Here is an 18190-nt window from a genome sequence, read left to right on the forward strand (position 1 = left end):
ATTTATACAAAAATTTAATATAAAATATAAATTAAAACAATATATAAATATTATTCGGGCCCTCTGAACTGTCATATTTATTAAAAAAACACCTTCTCGTTGTTCGATATGTATCGTTTCTTAACTAATGCGATCGTTGATGATCGTTGCAAGATAGTTTGTCTTAGATTTTTGCACTGATTTGTCTGATTTCATACAAAAATTGTCGACTTTAACTCCGACGAAAACGATGATGCCGCATGTGGCCCTTTTTCCTTTTTATCACAAAAGGAGTAGAAGAGAAAAAGAACCGCAAGTAACTCAAATTCGCGAAGGCAATGTACGTATGTCGATGCGATATAATTTTCTATCCGACAGTATTTGCGCGATCATCTGGATAATTATTCAGATGCGGCTGCATATACTACTTCGCTCGTACAACATCTCCGCGCGCAGGTCATGGTTCATGACATTTTCGTCGAAGCTTACATCTCGTAGCACTATTTGCCATTTGACGAAAGCAGTGGACTGGCAGCGGCTGAGTATCCTTGATTGCAGGTGGGCAACATAAATGGGTTCATGTTGAATGGTGATCCGACCACCTCTCCTAGTCCTGCAACATACCCACTGTCGGTTATACGTTAGTAGTGCGTTATTGCTGCAATACTATAACACAATCAATAAATGAGAAATAAATGACAAAAAGCATAATTTTATATTCGTAATAATATAATTATTTAAATTGTACATAAATCCATTTATTGAACGTTTTAATAATTCGGTTCAGTTTTTCAATGCTTTTAATTCTTGAGTTAAGTATTATACGTATATGTGATTGGCGGTGAGGATTCGTGAAGTTTTTTCTGATAATCCGTGCGAATGAATACGGTAGGATAGTGGACGATTATGTTAAAGTTCTGCAGACATGAATTCAGAAAATATGTGCAAGGACGAATACTATAGTCGATTGATGTGTGATATACACGTACACGTATCATATTAGCACTATAATTTCATTCCAAGAAAATTTTTTTTCAACATAAAACACATGTGTTCAATTTTGCTAAAGAAATTGAAGCTATTAATTGCGACATTGGCAATTCATTGAGTTATAGTCTACAGAGAGCTTTGTAGCATAAAAAGGTTATTATAAAAAAAACAGTTAAAATTTAACTTGAAAAACAATTTTCTATAATCAGAATGAGATTACTATCGCGTCGTAAATAAGTGTACGTACATTCTCAAATGTCGTCTCTCATAACTCTTTAATCACAGTGCGAAGGGTGATGGTGGTGGTGATGATGGTGGTGTTGGTGGTGATGGTGGACGGTTAGCGGTTACTGGGCGGCTGTGGCGAGGTGGTGCTGTGTGGGCCAGTGCGGTGGGACTGAGGTGGTCGGTGGTCGTACTACGGGGGCGAATGCACTCCCGTCCCCGGATGTATAGAATATGCCGTATTGTTCGTGCGCTAAAACGAAAAGTCCACATAAAGGAAAAATCATAAGTGCGTGCGTCGAAAGATAATATTAAGATAGAAAAAAATGTCATGCGTGCTGGACATGTGAACGTATATAAGTGTTAGGTTTCTCCGTTTCAAGTTGTGCCAAAGATCAACGCTTTTCAAGAATTTGTAAAAGGTTTCAAAAGTTGTGCTGGAAAAGAAAAAAAACTTAGCGCGCTCTCTCAGCAAAACTGTACAGTCGAGACATTTTTTAACAGCAACCGAATATTTTGATTATACAACGAAGAATTTATAGTCGCGCTTCTGTAAAATATGTTTGTTTTATAATTAAACAATTTATGTTTGCACAAAACTGCGCTAAAGTTCAGTATATTTTAATCAAATTTCTGGTGTTGTGTCACAGTAAAATTTTAATTTATAAAATAAAACATTTTTCTACTGTATACAGTATATTACAATAACAACGTTTAAAAGCGTATGTATAAGTATAACAAAGATAAAATGATTTTACGAATGTTGTATCTTAACACTAATTTGCATTATTAAACGTAGTCACTGCAATTTAATTTACGCTGTTACTTCAATTGATCCTCCATTCGAATTGTAAAAGTCGTCCGATGTAAAAAGTTGTATCTTATCCCCGGCACAACTTGGATCTTTCGGATATCGCAGTGACAGTGCGCAGACATCGGATCGTCTGCAGGGGTAGAGAAAGAGAGAAAGTAAGAGACTTACGTGAGGTGTAGAGAGTCGGGCTACCAGTATACGGATTGGCGACAGAATAACTTCCGTTGGTACTGTGACTGTGTGGTGTGCTGGCTGAACTACCGCAATAACCACCGCCGGTTACGACACCACGTGGACTTGCGCTGCTGCTTTGTCTATAGGCGTCGGCGCTACCGCCGACGTTGCCACCGACGCTACCACCGCTGCCGCCACCGCCGCCGCCGCCACCGCCGCCGCCTCCACCGTCAGCAGCAGCTCCTGTCGTCACGGAACTACCGTCTAGAAATAGAAACCTGCCCGTCAGACGAACTCGTCAGTATTTCAAGTCGTGAGTGGTTGCGCCTAATAAATTTAACTCAGGAAGCATCTGCGTCTTGATTGGTACGAGTCTCTATGGAGAAGAGATCGCGAGGTATATTTTACTATTACAAATTGTGTACAATGAATATTATATCTAGTACAAAAATGGTAACAAGTGTTTTTGAAGAATGTTTTAAAGGAGTATACACTGTCGATAGAGACATGCCGTATTTATACATACCGTCCGTCCATTTTGCCGCGCTACCATTCTCTTGCACCGTCACTGCAAGTTGCCCCGTGTACGAATTAAAGGCTGTTGCCGAACTGGATGTTGGGGGCGCGGGTGCGTGCACCGAGCCTGGACTTCTCGGTGCCCCCGCAATCCCCATGTTTCCGCTCTTGGGCATACTATAAATGGCTTCCGCTAGATCCGCCGCCCTCTTCAGCACGATCTCCTTCGGAAGCTTTTCAGGATCACCGGGGTGCCGTGGAACAAGTTTCTGTAACCTTTGGAAGCCGTAGTCGATCGTAGGTTCGTTTACCGCTGGAAAATTCAGCAAAGGTTTGTTCGCTCTTACTGCGCGATCGGGAATCATCTTTTCGCGACAATTATTATTCGCGTAGACTTTTCGTAAAAAAAGAAAAAACAAGTATTTAGCCTTCTTATATATATTTGTACTTACAAACATAGACAAATCTTCCAGGCGCTCCTTTACAGAATTGCTTGCTTTTGTAATGTAACGTGACGTCAACGACTCCGGGTATTTGTCGCGCCGGTGCCTGCACCTTGATCGCGTGTGGAGTGATGAACTGTAATAAAAACAACAAATAGATTTTTATATATTTATATATAGTAAAATTAGACTTTTTTTTTAACAATTAACATTATTGTGTACGAGAGAATTATCATGAATTACTGACCTCGCTCCAAACTAGCATTGATCCGAAAACTACTTGCAATCCGTCGAAGAAATTTTCTCCGATGATTATGACGGTAGATCCACCCGACGTCCAACCTTCGTTAGGCGATATCGCTTTTATGCACGGCGTTTGGAGAGGTATTGGCGGATATAAACCTAAATTCATAACATAAAAATACTACTTTATTTTCAACATTCAATTTTATTATATTTAGTTATGATTCACAATTTGTGTAAAATACATAGCGCTGAAATTTCTTTAAGAGATAATTACGTTGAGCACGAACGATATCTTAAAATGTTAACAATCAATCCTCTCATAATAAAAAAAAATATTAATAACAAAAAAGAAAAGATTGTATAAGTCGAGAATTAGATAAACCAAACGGTATTCTTGAAAATAACTCGCGACTGACGAGAGGGAAGAAATAGGATATGGAAAATTATCTGAATATTCTGTTTATTCGGTTGAGGCCGAGTGGCAGATATATTTTCCGGCGTGGCAGGCAAGTTTTCGAGGTCGTGGGACTCGTGAAAGTGGGAAAGAGGCGGAAAATGAAAGAGAAACTATGAAGAAGAGCGGCAGAAAGAGAATGAGGCGGTGAGAGAAAGAGAGAGTACGAGGAAGAGGGTCGGAGAGCTCGGAGAAGGGTTGTAACAAGAAAGAAAGGGAGGGGGCGATCGGGCCGCCGGTGTCTCTGCTTGGAATTTATAACCCAATGATATCATTTTGTACCCCGGCGAAGCCAAGCCACCCCCGGCACCGACCCTGGGCGAAGCGGAGCCACGGCAGAGTGGCTGACATCATGGTATATTGCTCTCAGTGATGCTCAAACACTTTCCACTTGGAGTGCTTATGTGCCGTCACATCGATAAATCTCGGCAGCTCGAAAGATCGCGATTGTTTGTATCTGGATATGTTTAAAAATATTTTTTTAATTATTAATGACTATTTCTTTACAGTTAACGGTTACCCATTTTTGAGATTAGTTTTCATATAGGCTACAGGCTAATAATAAGATAACGATCTCATTGTGAAATCAATGAAATACCTAGAGTGTAAATTCTGTAATGAAACTTTCGTAATAAAATTGTACTATGCGTACAATCGGAAAGAGTGCACCATGTACAATTTTATTCATTGAATAAAAAATAAAGTCAACAAGTGACGATTACAATAGGAACGTTGAAGAGTTGCAAGAGTGTGAGCCCTACGCAAATGGGTATTCCTCAATGGGACACATTGGTATTTATTGCGTTCAATGTACAAGAAAGTCGTTAAAGAGACCCGGCTGTGTTGGCAACCATCCTGGTAGAGAATTGTCGAGCGGTGCGGGCTGCCGCGAGGGTGGAGAGAGAAAGAGAGAGAGAGAGAGAGAGTGAGTGAGAGGAGGAGAAGAGGTGGAGGGTTGAAAAGAGGGATTCAGTAGAGGAGGCCAAGGAACAAGCGTACCAACCCGGAATAAATAAAATCCTCCGCGCCACTGAATGGTAAGGGGTGTTACTCCCAACCCTCTCGGGCCCCTCTTTTGCCACCGAACTATCGTCGAAGTCGAAGAGCCGTTGTACTCCGACACGTTCGGCCCGATTCTCTTTGATCACTGCGAGATCGCGCGATAACTTCGTTCGTCGTGGTAAAGACTCGAGAAATTTACCAGACAAACCGGGTTTTATCTCGGCGTAAGCATTATAACGATGTTGCATAATCGTATCACTTATATTCAGTCGGAACGCTCTTCGATGTGATCGTTTCATTGAATCTCGATAATTACATTTTTGGCTTATTACTTTTTAACACACAGTATAAACAGATACAGTATCCCATATTTTCCGTAACAACCGTGAGTTTGAAATTTTTACAAAATTTACAATCGTCTGTCTCCCGTGTCATAAATTAAAATGTAAAAAAGGAGGTAAAAGCCCGTATAAAGCATAAAATGAAATCGGCAACGATGTTTTGTCAAATATAGGAAATGCGTTATAAAACGACGTGTCGGGGAAAATAGATTGTAAGCAAGCGTTTCAAATTTCATGGACAATCAAGATTTGATTTGTACAGCAACTGGGAGAATTCGTTCACAATGACAGCAAAATCCACGAGATACCGGCGTTCTTCCCCCTTTCTCCCTCTCGCGTTTCCTGTCTCATTGGTATGCTCGTTTCGGCGTTTCGGGGGATAGCTCGCGGGGGGGGGGGGACTCCAGGAGGGCGGCGCGAGATAGCTTAAACTTAGCATTCACAAACCAACGCACCGCGGCAACCACCGGGTGGAGGAGATCGCGAGAACGACAGAGGAGGAAGCTGAATGAGAGAAGTAAGAGAGATCGAGATGAGAGAAGCGGGCCAATTCCACTCTCTTTCTTTCTGTGTCTTTGCCGCTCCGCGGCAGCCAACCAGGTAAAAAGAAGAAACTGACGTGGTGCGGCGGGTGGAGACGAGAACCTCGGAATCCGCGGTGAGAAGAAAGGGGGACAGGCACTCGGGTGAAATTCGAGTGTGAGGCAGAGTGGAGGAAAATAAGACACGGAGGAACAAGGAGCGCGGAACGGAGCGCGGATCCTTCGTTTCCCCGCATCCCATTGATTTACATCTTGTCTTGGCATAGGTAGGAAGAAAAGACGGAGGAAGGAGCCTGCCTGCGCGCGAGAGAGGAGTGAGCAGTCGAGCGGGGTGGCCGTTGCGATATCAGCCGTTTGTATGCGCGGCCGACGCCAAACTTTGCTGAATTGCTCTATGACTCCATATATCCCATTCTACCCGGTGCGCCCTCCTGCAACCCTCTTACGATTCCGCTGCGCGCCACGACTCCCGAGTCGTTATGCCGATCTCTCGAAGAAAACTGACCCCCATCCCTCGCCGCGCCGGAAGGGTGCCGCGCACGAGAGAAACAACACGCCGCGAGCATTCGAATGGCAATTCGCCACGAACGTGAATCCCTCGGAAAGTCGATTTTGATCGACAAGCGTTGAAAGCTTACGGGGGCGTGAATCATATCATCCGTGAAAAATCGATGCGTTGAATAAATAAGGGCGTTTAATGTGCGCACCGGGCTTTTTAATTATCGTCCGTTAATTAATTATCATATTTTCTGCGAGTGCTTTGTTAGCACGGCGAAGGCTGGCTGCAATTATTATCGGGGAATATATAGCAGCTGAGTGCAAAATTAAATAACGAAAAACTGCATGGCGGGCCAATTGGTGTTTACGAGAGTCAAATCGAATTATCCTGTAAATGCTCATGCAGTTTCGCGATTAAATATGCAGACGATATCGATGCTCTGCTCCGCATAAATTATCTCTTTAACGATACTGTGATTAATTGATTAGTACTTATGAATCATATACTTACTATTGTACTCACTAGGATCACTAGGGTCCAAACGTTTCGCCCTGCGCCCGTGCTTGCTGTTGTTATGGACGAACATATTGTCCGAAACCGCTAGTAATGGTCCTTCCACTCCCACTTGTGTAGATATGACCACCTGTTAGGCAAAATGGAAATTGGCCGATGTAAAAGATGATATAAGACACCCAGGTACTTTTTTAAATCTTTCGAGTGAAATCTAACCCTAAAGAATGAAATCTGATCCATTGATGATCAAGCCATTGATTTTTTTTTTCCAACACTGGCTCAATTGTTATTCCTTGTCACTTTTTAGAATTAGATTCCACTTCAAAGATTTTCAAGAATATCTAATGTAGAAAATAAGACAATTACAATAGAAATGTAATGAGTAATATAATGAATTAATAATAAAATAATTATTCTCCATCTGATTTATGTATCAAACAAAATTTTATATTTGTATTACATATTTAAAAACATAAATATTAATTTCATAAATTTTATTAAATGATGGGCTCAAAAATATTTGTGACTTTTTGAGAAACATGAAGGTATATAAGCGGCATGATTCAACAAATGTTTAAAATTAATAATTTACCGTAAAACTTACGTATGTATCTATTTATGACTGACTTAACAAAACGGTAGAAGAATAGGCAAAAGATGCTACTGTGAATAATATTTGCATTTCTCGCATGCGCGTCATACACCGAGCCAAGTTCATCACATCTTCTGTGAACGAGCATGCACAACTCGATTTGTTGCATTAGACACTACACGGCATGCAATTCGTGACTTGTACGTATGACGTTTGACAACGATATAATTGCGTAAGCACCAGGGACATAGTCATATTAAAACACACGATTATCTTTCCTTATAGTTAACATAAAATATTTCCGCACAAATTATTCGCAAGATTTTTAATAAACTGAACAAATTACTTGTTAAAGTATTTAAGCCGTTCATGGCACATGCTTTAAGGCGCTGAAAAGATTTTTCGCGGTGAAGCAGAAAGAACGTTTATAAAATCGAGCGAGCGGCTGGAAAATGCCCGAAAGTTTTGTCCTTCGCAACTTCGCAACTTTCTCGCGTGCTGGTGATATTACTCGGCGAGTAACACCACCGCCGACTTGGAGGAGAACGGCGATAACCTACGCTGCCCCATGGCGGGAGAGATTTTGACTGCACTAAAATTTTAATTCGCAACTTTCGGCAGTAAGCAATTCAGGAACAAATTCAAAAGTGCGATGAGTATTCTAATTCCATTTGTCGTCGTGCCGACGCACGAAAAGAAGGAAACTAAAAGAGTCAGGTAATAATACGAAAAGAGATGACTCACGCAAAGGACCAACTGTTGAGGTTTTCGACCACGATTTTTGACTTGACTTAATTGTATTAATCTCCTACTCATTTTCTGTTGCGGATAATTTTGGAATAAACATAAGCTTTTTTATTTTTATTGTATACTTTTCAATACATTCATGTATTTGACGTATCTTTTTTACCTTATTTGTAAATTAGGTTGATTATTTATTTTTTAATTTTGTTTTGGCAGTAAAACGGGAAGAGATGGTACACAGACTACAGATAGTATAGAGTTTTTTTTTTTAAGCAGGACTGGTTCTTATAAAGGATAAGGGGTGAACGAATGTAGAGATGAATGCAAATAGGATTATGCTGCTGTGAGAATTAATTGTGGCAACTTTTTTTGGATTATATAGGTACATATATATTTGTTTGAGACGAAAACTTTGGCCACTTGTCAAGAAGTCGCCCAATCAGAATTATCTTTTTTACTCGTTTATAAAAATGATTTTACTGATTTTTAATCAAATAGAGTTCTACAAATACACGGAAATTTTACGCGAAGAACGATGCTCTCTACGACGATAGGCGTCACGCGATGTTGCGGCGGAATTTCGGCGTCCTCGTCTCCGTCTGTCCGCCCCTATAATTTCGCGAATCGTGACTTGAATGACAGAAGTGTCTCGCGTAGTATGTATTTCAGGCATTGCGACACGACCTGGAACGTCTTTGAATCAAGTGAGTGGAAAGCCGAAAGCGATTAACTGTACCTCAAACAGAGTCGTAAATCGTGCTATGCGAATCATCAGGTAAATTACGTTATGAAAATGAGATTGTTCTGTGTGTATACACATATGAACGAATCCATAAATTCTGATTAATGTAGATATATTCGTTCTACGATAAATATTTCGAATTCTAAAAATTTGACGAAAATTCTTATAACGTGTATTAAAGCAAAATCAACTTCGTTAAACATTAATCGTGCAAATTTATATTTAAGATTGAAAAACAGATTAAGCACGGACAACTTACCTGAAAGCGTCTCATGTCACGTGGATTGCCAGCGTTCTTGAGGCAGTTTTGGTTACACTTGAGAAAGAACTTGAGGAAGAATCTGCAAGTATAGAGGGGACCAGAGTTAAACGGTTGACAAGGTGCTTAACGCTCTTCAACGCCGGCAACTTAATTAGAACGCGAACTTGGCTGGAAAGCAAGGCTGAATATTGTATAAGCCAATCGCGAGTCCCGTTCCACTCTCTTCTATTATTCAGCATTTCTCTAGATTAAACTCCCGACTACGTGTTCCTCGACCTGTAGGCCCGCGCGGTATTGTGTACCGCACGAAATGTAACGTGGCTACTTTATTGTCCTGCCGCGATGTCAAAGATCATTCTTGTGATACATTTTTACGATCCAAAGATATCATTACAATACGTTTTCTCTTCTGTATCACACTTAATAATTATTTTTATAAACATATCTATAAAATGTAATATAAAAGAACCGCTTACTTCTTGAAAATATTAAGGATAAAGTAACATTTTAATGTATTATATTAAAGCGCTTTTATTTTTTACTTATTAATTACTGAGAGAAATTTATGCATATGTTTTTTATCATCAATTAAAAAAAAAAAAACAAAATTAGTAAGTACATATCTCAAAATAATAATATATTATAAATATGTATACTTGTAACATAGGATCGTGTAAGATAAGATTTTGAGACACAAAGATATATGTATACTGCGATATACGCGAGGATTCTGCCAAAAAGCCTCAGGTTCAATTTTCATGAATTATGCAAAATGCCGAGACTATTGAATTTTATAAATTTTTTTAAGTCACATTTCACCTATTGGTTCGTGCCTGCAGAGGTAGGAAGAGTTGACTGAAGCACAAGGTGACTTTAGAAAGATCAGGTAGCTGAATATCAGACTGGGTGTAGGAGAAAGCGAAGGAAACGCATAGGAAACAATCAGAAGATTCGAGACGACGCGACGCCAACGACGACGCTGGTAAGAAGGAGGGGTAGATTTCTACGTAGCTGGTAGGCTTTTCGTCCCATGGGACGCCATTGTCATTCCCTCCGAAGAATGCGTCCATAGTGCTAGGGACTTTATGGAAAAATCAAACGCATACCTTAAAATAACGTCTTTTTGCTTGCAATTTTCTCACGCAGGGATTGCTAAAATTGCGGAAAGATCGCGCGATCGATATTTCCTGATCAAGTAAGTAGATTTTTAATTATCTTCTAATTTGATTTCCGCGCGTATCAAACGCGTATCTGGTGTGATTTAAACATAAGAGAAGACATTGATTAATTTCTTCAAAAAGCATCTTTTTATAGAAGATCTTAATGACATATAACTTATAAAACTTCAAATTGAGACTATATTTGTATTTTATTCATCAACGGTCACTTGTTAAAATTACATAAAATTCGAGAAAGTGAAATATAATACATCGTGGGAGCGTAAAAGACAATGTTGACTGAATGAAGCAAAAGACGAGGGACGAGACGATCCGTATACGAGAGGATGGGAAATTCGGCGATACGGAAAGAGAAAGGGAAAGAAACGTATCGATCTTGCGTGTTACACGCGTTTTCGCATCCAGTCGTGGAACTTAGGCAGGTAGATAAGTATTCGCGAGCGAGAGTTCAGTCTAATGTCGCGCGAATTTAATTTCGTTTACTCTTAGAGAACGTTAAGATGTTATCGCGATGCTGGATGGGTATTCAAAGCATTGTACCTTGGCTTATCGCGGCCGTGGATCTTGCTCTAAACACGATATCTCCGTCGCGCCTGAAGCGTCGCTCGACAACGCTGCCTCTAGTCGTTTACAGATAGGAATACCATCGACCCCGTACTTGCACCTACGATATTGCGAGAATAGCGCGAAGACGCCCCTTTAACGACACCGACGACAACGGAAACGAGTCGGTAACCGCCCTCGAATCGAGAACGTTTCACTTTGTATCTATATTGAAATCGTGTGTCAACGTTATTTAATAAAATCCGCCGACAGCTGAATATTTATACATCACGTTTACTCCGATATAGATAATGTATATTCAAACTATTTTAAATATCTTGCAAATTTGGAAGCATTTATATGTCGCTGTTTTACTTTAAAAGTGACATAATTTTTAAAAATTGAATGTTTTAGAGAATTAAGAGGAACTCCCATTTTTTAATTTGACAAAAAAATTAGTATTAATCCAATAAATCGTCAAAAAAAATATATTCTTAATATAATCACAAATGTCTTTTTATATCATTTTGTTTCGTACCCTTTAAAAAACTACGCTTGTTGAATGACAATTTTAACAATTTTGTTTTTTCTTTAAAACTTAAACTAAAATCTTTAAAAACCGTCTTTTTAAGGTGTGTTTTAATTTTTTTTATAAAGTCAGGTCATTTTTAATGATTATTAGAATAACGTTTATATATAATTCATTTACGGTAATAATAAAAGAAATCATATTTTTTTATTGTGTCATTTTTTTAAATAAAGAAGCGATATCTGCTAATCAAATGCAAGTCGTGAAGAAACAATTGAATTGAAAGAGAAGAAGGAGGAACGTGCTTAAGAAAGTTGAATGTTAAAAAGAAATTATATATTTGAATGGAAATTTCGAAGTAATTGAAATATTCCTATCAGCGTTTCGCGCTCGCTGCTTCCAGCGAAGAAACCCGGGCGATCCGCTTTCAGAATTTGACGCTAACAAAATGACCCTACTTACACGAGAGAGTTCTATGAAGAGGGAGGTAGGACGCGGCGCTTGCTAGGATCGGTAAAGGAAAGATAGGTGGGCTATAGATCTTCGCTTTTTTATATGGGATTCGTTCATCGGCAACACTAATCATTTACGACGCCCCCGTCGCGCCATCGCCATGGCACTTTATTCCTCTTTCTTTTTCCCTTACAAGAGATCGTTTCCTTCCGCGCGTCCTCGAAGTATTGGCTGTTAGAGGCTAATGGATTGCGTTACCGACTGATTCAAATGCGAACTGGATTTCATTCCGGACTCGATGGGGCGGCAGTATCGATGGTGTCGTAACGCGAACGCGTGCAAGTAGAAGGGCTAGTTTCTTACAGGGGATCAAATTCGATTCCGATAGTCTATTAGATTTTTCTCTTCCGTTGGCGGCCTTCGCGAGCTCCTGTCAGCCTCAGAAAAATCTATTCCGAATCGCCGCTCAGGACACGCAATAGCTATACACTTTACACTTTACATCCATGGAAACATTAGTGCAAGGTATCTACCTTACGTTTTAAACTGTGAAAAACTTTTTTGCTTCCCATATAAGTTTTTCACTACATAAACATAAATGGTGTAATTGTCTGTAAAAATATATATATATATACATATAGATATTTTTGGCCATGTTTAATTATTTTTATCTAATTTAATTCATTCGTTGTAATAATTATGTTGTTTAAAAAAATTCTTGAATATGATTGGCTTATTCATTTAGATCTAATGAGGAAATAAGGGCAAGGCCAATCATATTAAAGAATTTTACAACAGTTTCAAAGCTGCTTTCTCTGCTGAACGCAGCCAATAAGTCCGAAAGTGGAAAGTATAAAATACGTTTGTGTATTGTACTTAAAAAAATTTAATTATATAAGATTAGATGAACAAGTAAATTTTTGTTAATAATTTATCGAGTCATTTCATTTAAGTAAAAAAGATATATATTACGTTATTAGAGAGATGCATGATTTTGACTTAAAATTTTATTTATATATGGAGAGAAGCCTTTTTTATCTTATTTTAATGCACCGAGAGAGATACATCAATAATAGTTTTAAATTAAAATTATTTAAAAACAGTTTGTTTGATGAAGTCTTTCGATTGTTCGCTAACGAATTGACACGGAGGAAAATATACAGAGGCGATTCGATTGCGAAATCATACCCCTAGTCTACCCTCCGGAGCTCGCATACCTTTCCATTCCCTCGGATCAAATAGAATAAAACGAAGCAGTAGGCAAAGTGAGGATTGGAGGCTGCAACGGGATGACAGGGGAGAGTGGTAGCTTGTAGCCAGAAAACGTTCGTATCGTTCGCTGTTCCCAGTTTTACAGCGAGCAACTTTGCAACGTCGGAGCGGATGAACGAGCGGGTGAGGAAAAAAAATCAACGGTATAAATGAAAAAAAAAAAAGGCTAAACATCGGAGGCCCGCGAAGGGCGAGAGTTGTACGAGCAGCAAGCGGGTAAACAGAGTCGAATGAATTCAATCAAACCTTGCAGTAAATCATCGACATTCGCACGGCAGTTTTGTTTATGTTTTCCGTGTACCAATTAGCGATTTTTCTCGCCGTACCGTAACGCCGATGTTCTTTTCTCCGCGGGAACTATCGACAACGACCGAAAATAATTTTCACGCTTTACGTGATTTATAGAAATAGTTTCTTGTCGCAATTTATGTATTAAATAAAAATATATTTGTATTTATAATGTATATGGAAAGGTATATGTGGAGTTAGTATAAATAATCGGAGAAAAATGAGCGAATTACGAAGATTCTCCTTTTCCTTGTTTACATGCCCACCCGGTACGGCATTCGTGCTGGGTGCCAAGTCGCAAGTAAGTACCTTCTGATCTAGTAAATATATTTCCAGCAGAGGGGCTGAATGGATATAGGGAGCTTACTTGGGGACTCACGCGTAATAGTTCCAAATAGGGTGGCATTACGCGTATCAGAAATCCATTTTCTCCCACATCGGAGAATCTTTAATCATGTTTTCGGTTCTCGCTGTACGCCCCCTCTTTTTCACCACCATAAAAGAGCGGATATAACGCGACGAAAATTTGGAGAGATTCGCGAACGAAGTTGACGCGTCGTGTCCTTTTCATCGTATTTTCTCCTTTGTATTTCGTGCTACATAAAAGAATGGAAATCATTAACGAGATAAGATTCGTTGTTTTTAACCGTAATCCGTACTCAGCTTTTTGTACGTGATCAGAAAGAGATCACGCGCAGAGAAAAGGGTCTGCTTACGCGACAGAATCTTGAATAGGCGTATCCAAGTGTGCTAATCACCTACTAATGTAACTGAACCGGCTATTTTCCACCAATATTATATCTTGGCAAATAGCGCCAAGGGATAGACTTCATTATCATTTTTTCATCCCTATCACGTAATGAGAATTCTTAACATTTTTGTTACAATAAAGGACAAAAGATGCAAAGTAATAAAAAAAAAATTTTGTTCTCTATTTGAATAAACAGTATAAGTTAAAAAAAATTTTGTTAAATCTGTAGTTTATTTAGTCTAATTTAAGTCGCCACTGCTCTTACTCAATATACCGTTATTTCGTAACAATGTATAAATTTAACAGTGTAGAGATTATGAATTTTACAAGCAATAAATGTGGTTAAAAATTCACCTTATTTGTTCAGATGTAAAAAAAAATCGTACAGAGACTTTATCAACAAAAACAGTTAAATAAAAATTTCCTTACAATACATATATTGAAAAAAGTGTATAATTTATACATCTATCTGTTAAATTAAAAAGACTAAAATGTCGATAACGGTATAAGTACGCTTGAAACAACTTTTGTAAGCAATACCGATAATTTCCACTCGATCGGATATATTTAAGCAAGAGAATGCTCGGGAGTAATCACGAGTGCATAATGCAGACGAGCAAGACGTCAATTAGTAAGAATGTGTACGAAGGTCCGTAAGGTATAGGAAACCACCTAGAGCTGTATACCTTGCATACACCTTAACCAGGGTTAGTAAGGGGTTAGCGAGGTATCAGGGGATGCTTAATGTTTAACTAGCCTCCATTACGCCCACTGCCTCCTCAGCACCCTTCCTCTCCCTTTCTGCACTGCCGTCATCCAACGTCTACCGACTCGTTCCTTCGGATTCTCTTCTCAGGAAGTATTATAGAGACGGCTAAGAAGGATCGCACGTAACTATCGGTTAATACAGGAAATCATTTTCCAGGAATAAAGGCATTCTGTATAACAGGGGATTATTTTATCGCTCTGATACCTGATTTGAGGTACAGCGATTACGATAATATCATAAATTTCAATCGTAATGTAACGTCGCATGAGTAACTTCAAAAAGAAAACTTTGTTTTTGTTCGAGAAGTGTCTTAAAATTAATCAAATAATTAATAAAATTTTAATTGCATAATTGTATAATTAAACAGAGAATTGTGTCTAACAAAATGGAATGTTTCCATAATGAGCACCGATTAAACGTAGGTAAAATTTAATTTATACAGGAAGCAGCGAGAGTTACGAAAGCTGGGAAAATATAACGACGTACGAAACGCTACGAAACGTTTAGTTCCGTTGGAAAGGAAGACATCATTGTGTTTAACATCCTCTTATCAGAATGTAAATAGTTGTTCAACCAAGAATCGGCAGTAGAATAAATTTACGTGCAATCGTGAAGAATGAGTTAATGTGTTTCACCATTTCATGACTTTACAGTTAGATAAACTTCGCTTTTTCGAAAGAGAGAAATGCGGTCAATAATTTTTACCGATCTAATAGGATGAGAGAGCATTGCGTACATTTAGTTATAATTTGGAGCGTTCGTATATGTACATTTTACGTATATGTCGGCTTGTAATTACATCTTTCCTAACCAGGACATTCGATAGCCGATATAGCGGCATTACATCATTACGTAATCTTGCACTTGCCTTCAGCTGTGTTCCGAGAGTGTCTTGTATCTCGAGTGGGGAGATGCCATCGTGTATTTACGAAAGGAAATCAGGCGACCGACTACGTGTGTAAAGACGGGTATCTTAACTAAATTCCTGTCGATAGGGAGGATACCGTTTGCCTAAGTTCTAAGATGGCTGGAGCTAAGGCTATTCGGCAGGCACATTGCCGAGGTATTGCATAATTCATACCTAAGTAATACGTCTTACTACGTAGCATAGCCCCGTAGATACTAACGTATCCTGTCGTAGCCCCTACGTTGTGAAGCCGCTCACCCCCGCTCCCACCCCATATTACGTCGACCCCTCGCCCATGACAGCGAGATACCCCTAATGGCAGTCTATCACATTAGCCGCAAGACGGCTTGAGAGGCCGGCTACCATAACTAGATTTGCCTTGCACGTACGGCGCATCAAGCGACGATTTACCACGTATCGCATAGTTGGTCGTAGCTATTAACTGGCGTAAGCTCCCGACTTAGCTTATGTCGACAACGTGACTGTGCTTAACACCGCGTGCCCAAGGAAGGATAAATCACGCGGCATATCCGAGATAAGCGAGAGGAAAGCCACAGATCCGGTATCAATTCTATTTCTTGTAATATTTACAAGTGCTATGAGTTATAAAACATCACTATACACACGGAATGGATAGTTTTGCTGAAATATTTACAAATTTTGCTACAGATACAGAGATCTGTGAAAATAAATTTGTTTTCGTCAAAATAATTATGTAGGACGCTCAAACTGGTTTCTGGAATATTGAAAACTTTTAGCAGCATTGCCATCAACGCTTAAGGGTTCTGTTTTGACTATCTTGTAATTGTTTTGACTATCTACAATTATTTTCATATTTTTTTATTTAACTAAATGTTTGCATTTAACTAAACCATTCTTTTCGTATACGTATAAACTACAAAAAATATGTACACATATATTGTTTTTTACTATTATATATTTCTTATGGAAAAGTTACCAAATGCATATTGATCGTCTAAATCGTACATCAATATTTTATATTATTAGTTAATATAGGCAACATTTAGTAACAATAGTATAAAATACATAAGAAATAAATAATATATCATAAACAAAAATATAATAGTCTACGTCTTGCTTTATAGACATTAGTGGCGTTTTAAAAAATCATGTACATCTGACATTAATTTTTAATCAAATTATGTAGAAAATAACAATACAATCGTTCAATTTTATTATAAATTTCTGTATTTTCATAAAAGAAGATTTAAAGTTGAATATTTTATATTCACTCTATACACATTATACATATTTGCAATTATTACTAAGATTAAATCGATAATTTTACAAAATTCATTAATCTTCCTAAATCGCGTATCATCACAATATAAGACTCGTAATTGACAATAATAAAACTAATAATTGATATCAATATATATATATACATATATATAAATGTCAAGTGCAAAAATATATTCGAGCCAATTTTATTTCTACGTTATTTATCTTTTAATACTTGACAGCTTTCAATTATTGAAAGTATACTTTCAATTATTTTCATTCATAAATTCAGTACCTTTAAAGGAAACACGATAAAAGATACGAAAATAAATAGATACAATTTAGGTGACCGGTTGCCTGAACAGGTCGTATACCTTTTGCATGTTACAAAAAAACTTATAACAAACTAATTAGGTATCGATGAAAAGTTAAACCTGTAATGATAAGCGTCCATAACCTCAAGCTACAATTTCTAATGTTTATAATATGTGTACAAATCAGTGCCAAATGGGAAATAATAATAAAAACTAAATTATGTGGTATGCATTCGACAACTCTCTCCTCCTTCTTCTTTTATACAGACATTAATATCAGTGCAATTTCAAGATGTAAAAAAATTTCTCTATATTTCTTTAATGATGAAAATTGAGATAAATCATGTTTCATATTTTCTCGTATTTATACAGTGTCAAACATTGAAGTTATACCAACGTCAATTTCTCTGTTGTTTATTAATTTAATTAAAATAGAGAGAAATTGTGAGAATTGTTAAAACGTAAGAGTAATTTAATTATTTTTACTATTCGGACAGTTTCAAGATTATTTCTGGTAGACTACGTCGAATTTTCATCGTGTCTGGCGCTGGATAGTCGGGTAACTGTAGCGTGACGTGCGAACTGTGAAAATTGTTGAATTATCTCTCTGTGCCTTGGGCATACAGCGCTCGGACAAGGAGCGGGGCATTTCCATAAATGCATCAGAACCTCCAACCGCGTAAACTAACTTAACGCCGACGACGATTCCCGCGTCGGTATACGAGTGTACGCACGATTTATTAATGCCTGCATTTAGATACGGAGTCCCTCGAGAGCACAGTAGGGGCGGTTAGGAGTCTCTCAAGTTACCGCTGTCAAATATCGACAAAAACGACCGTAAGTCGCGCATGCTCCCGTACATCATG

The 18190-nt window shown here is 38.3% G+C and overlaps 1 protein-coding gene across 1 annotated transcript in view; it reads right to left on the minus strand.

Annotated features, from left to right (window-relative positions):
* Positions 1–479: 479 nt before the first annotated feature.
* Positions 480–18190, minus strand: part of kn (EBF transcription factor knot) — an 87453-nt gene continuing 69742 nt past the window's right edge. The window contains exons 7-13 of the mRNA XM_018540253.1: positions 9076–9157; positions 6736–6868; positions 3389–3543; positions 3151–3277; positions 2709–3011; positions 2177–2446; positions 480–592 (exon numbers count right to left, since the gene is read on the minus strand). Coding sequence (XP_018395755.1) covers positions 480–592; positions 2177–2446; positions 2709–3011; positions 3151–3277; positions 3389–3543; positions 6736–6868; positions 9076–9157 — 1183 coding nt within the window. The remainder of the gene's footprint in view (positions 593–2176; positions 2447–2708; positions 3012–3150; positions 3278–3388; positions 3544–6735; positions 6869–9075; positions 9158–18190) is intronic.

The sequence above is a fragment of the Cyphomyrmex costatus genome, unplaced genomic scaffold (assembly GCF_001594065.2).
Source record: "Cyphomyrmex costatus isolate MS0001 unplaced genomic scaffold, Ccosl1.0 scaffold105, whole genome shotgun sequence".
In the NCBI taxonomy this organism is placed as follows: Eukaryota; Metazoa; Arthropoda; class Insecta; order Hymenoptera; family Formicidae; genus Cyphomyrmex; species Cyphomyrmex costatus.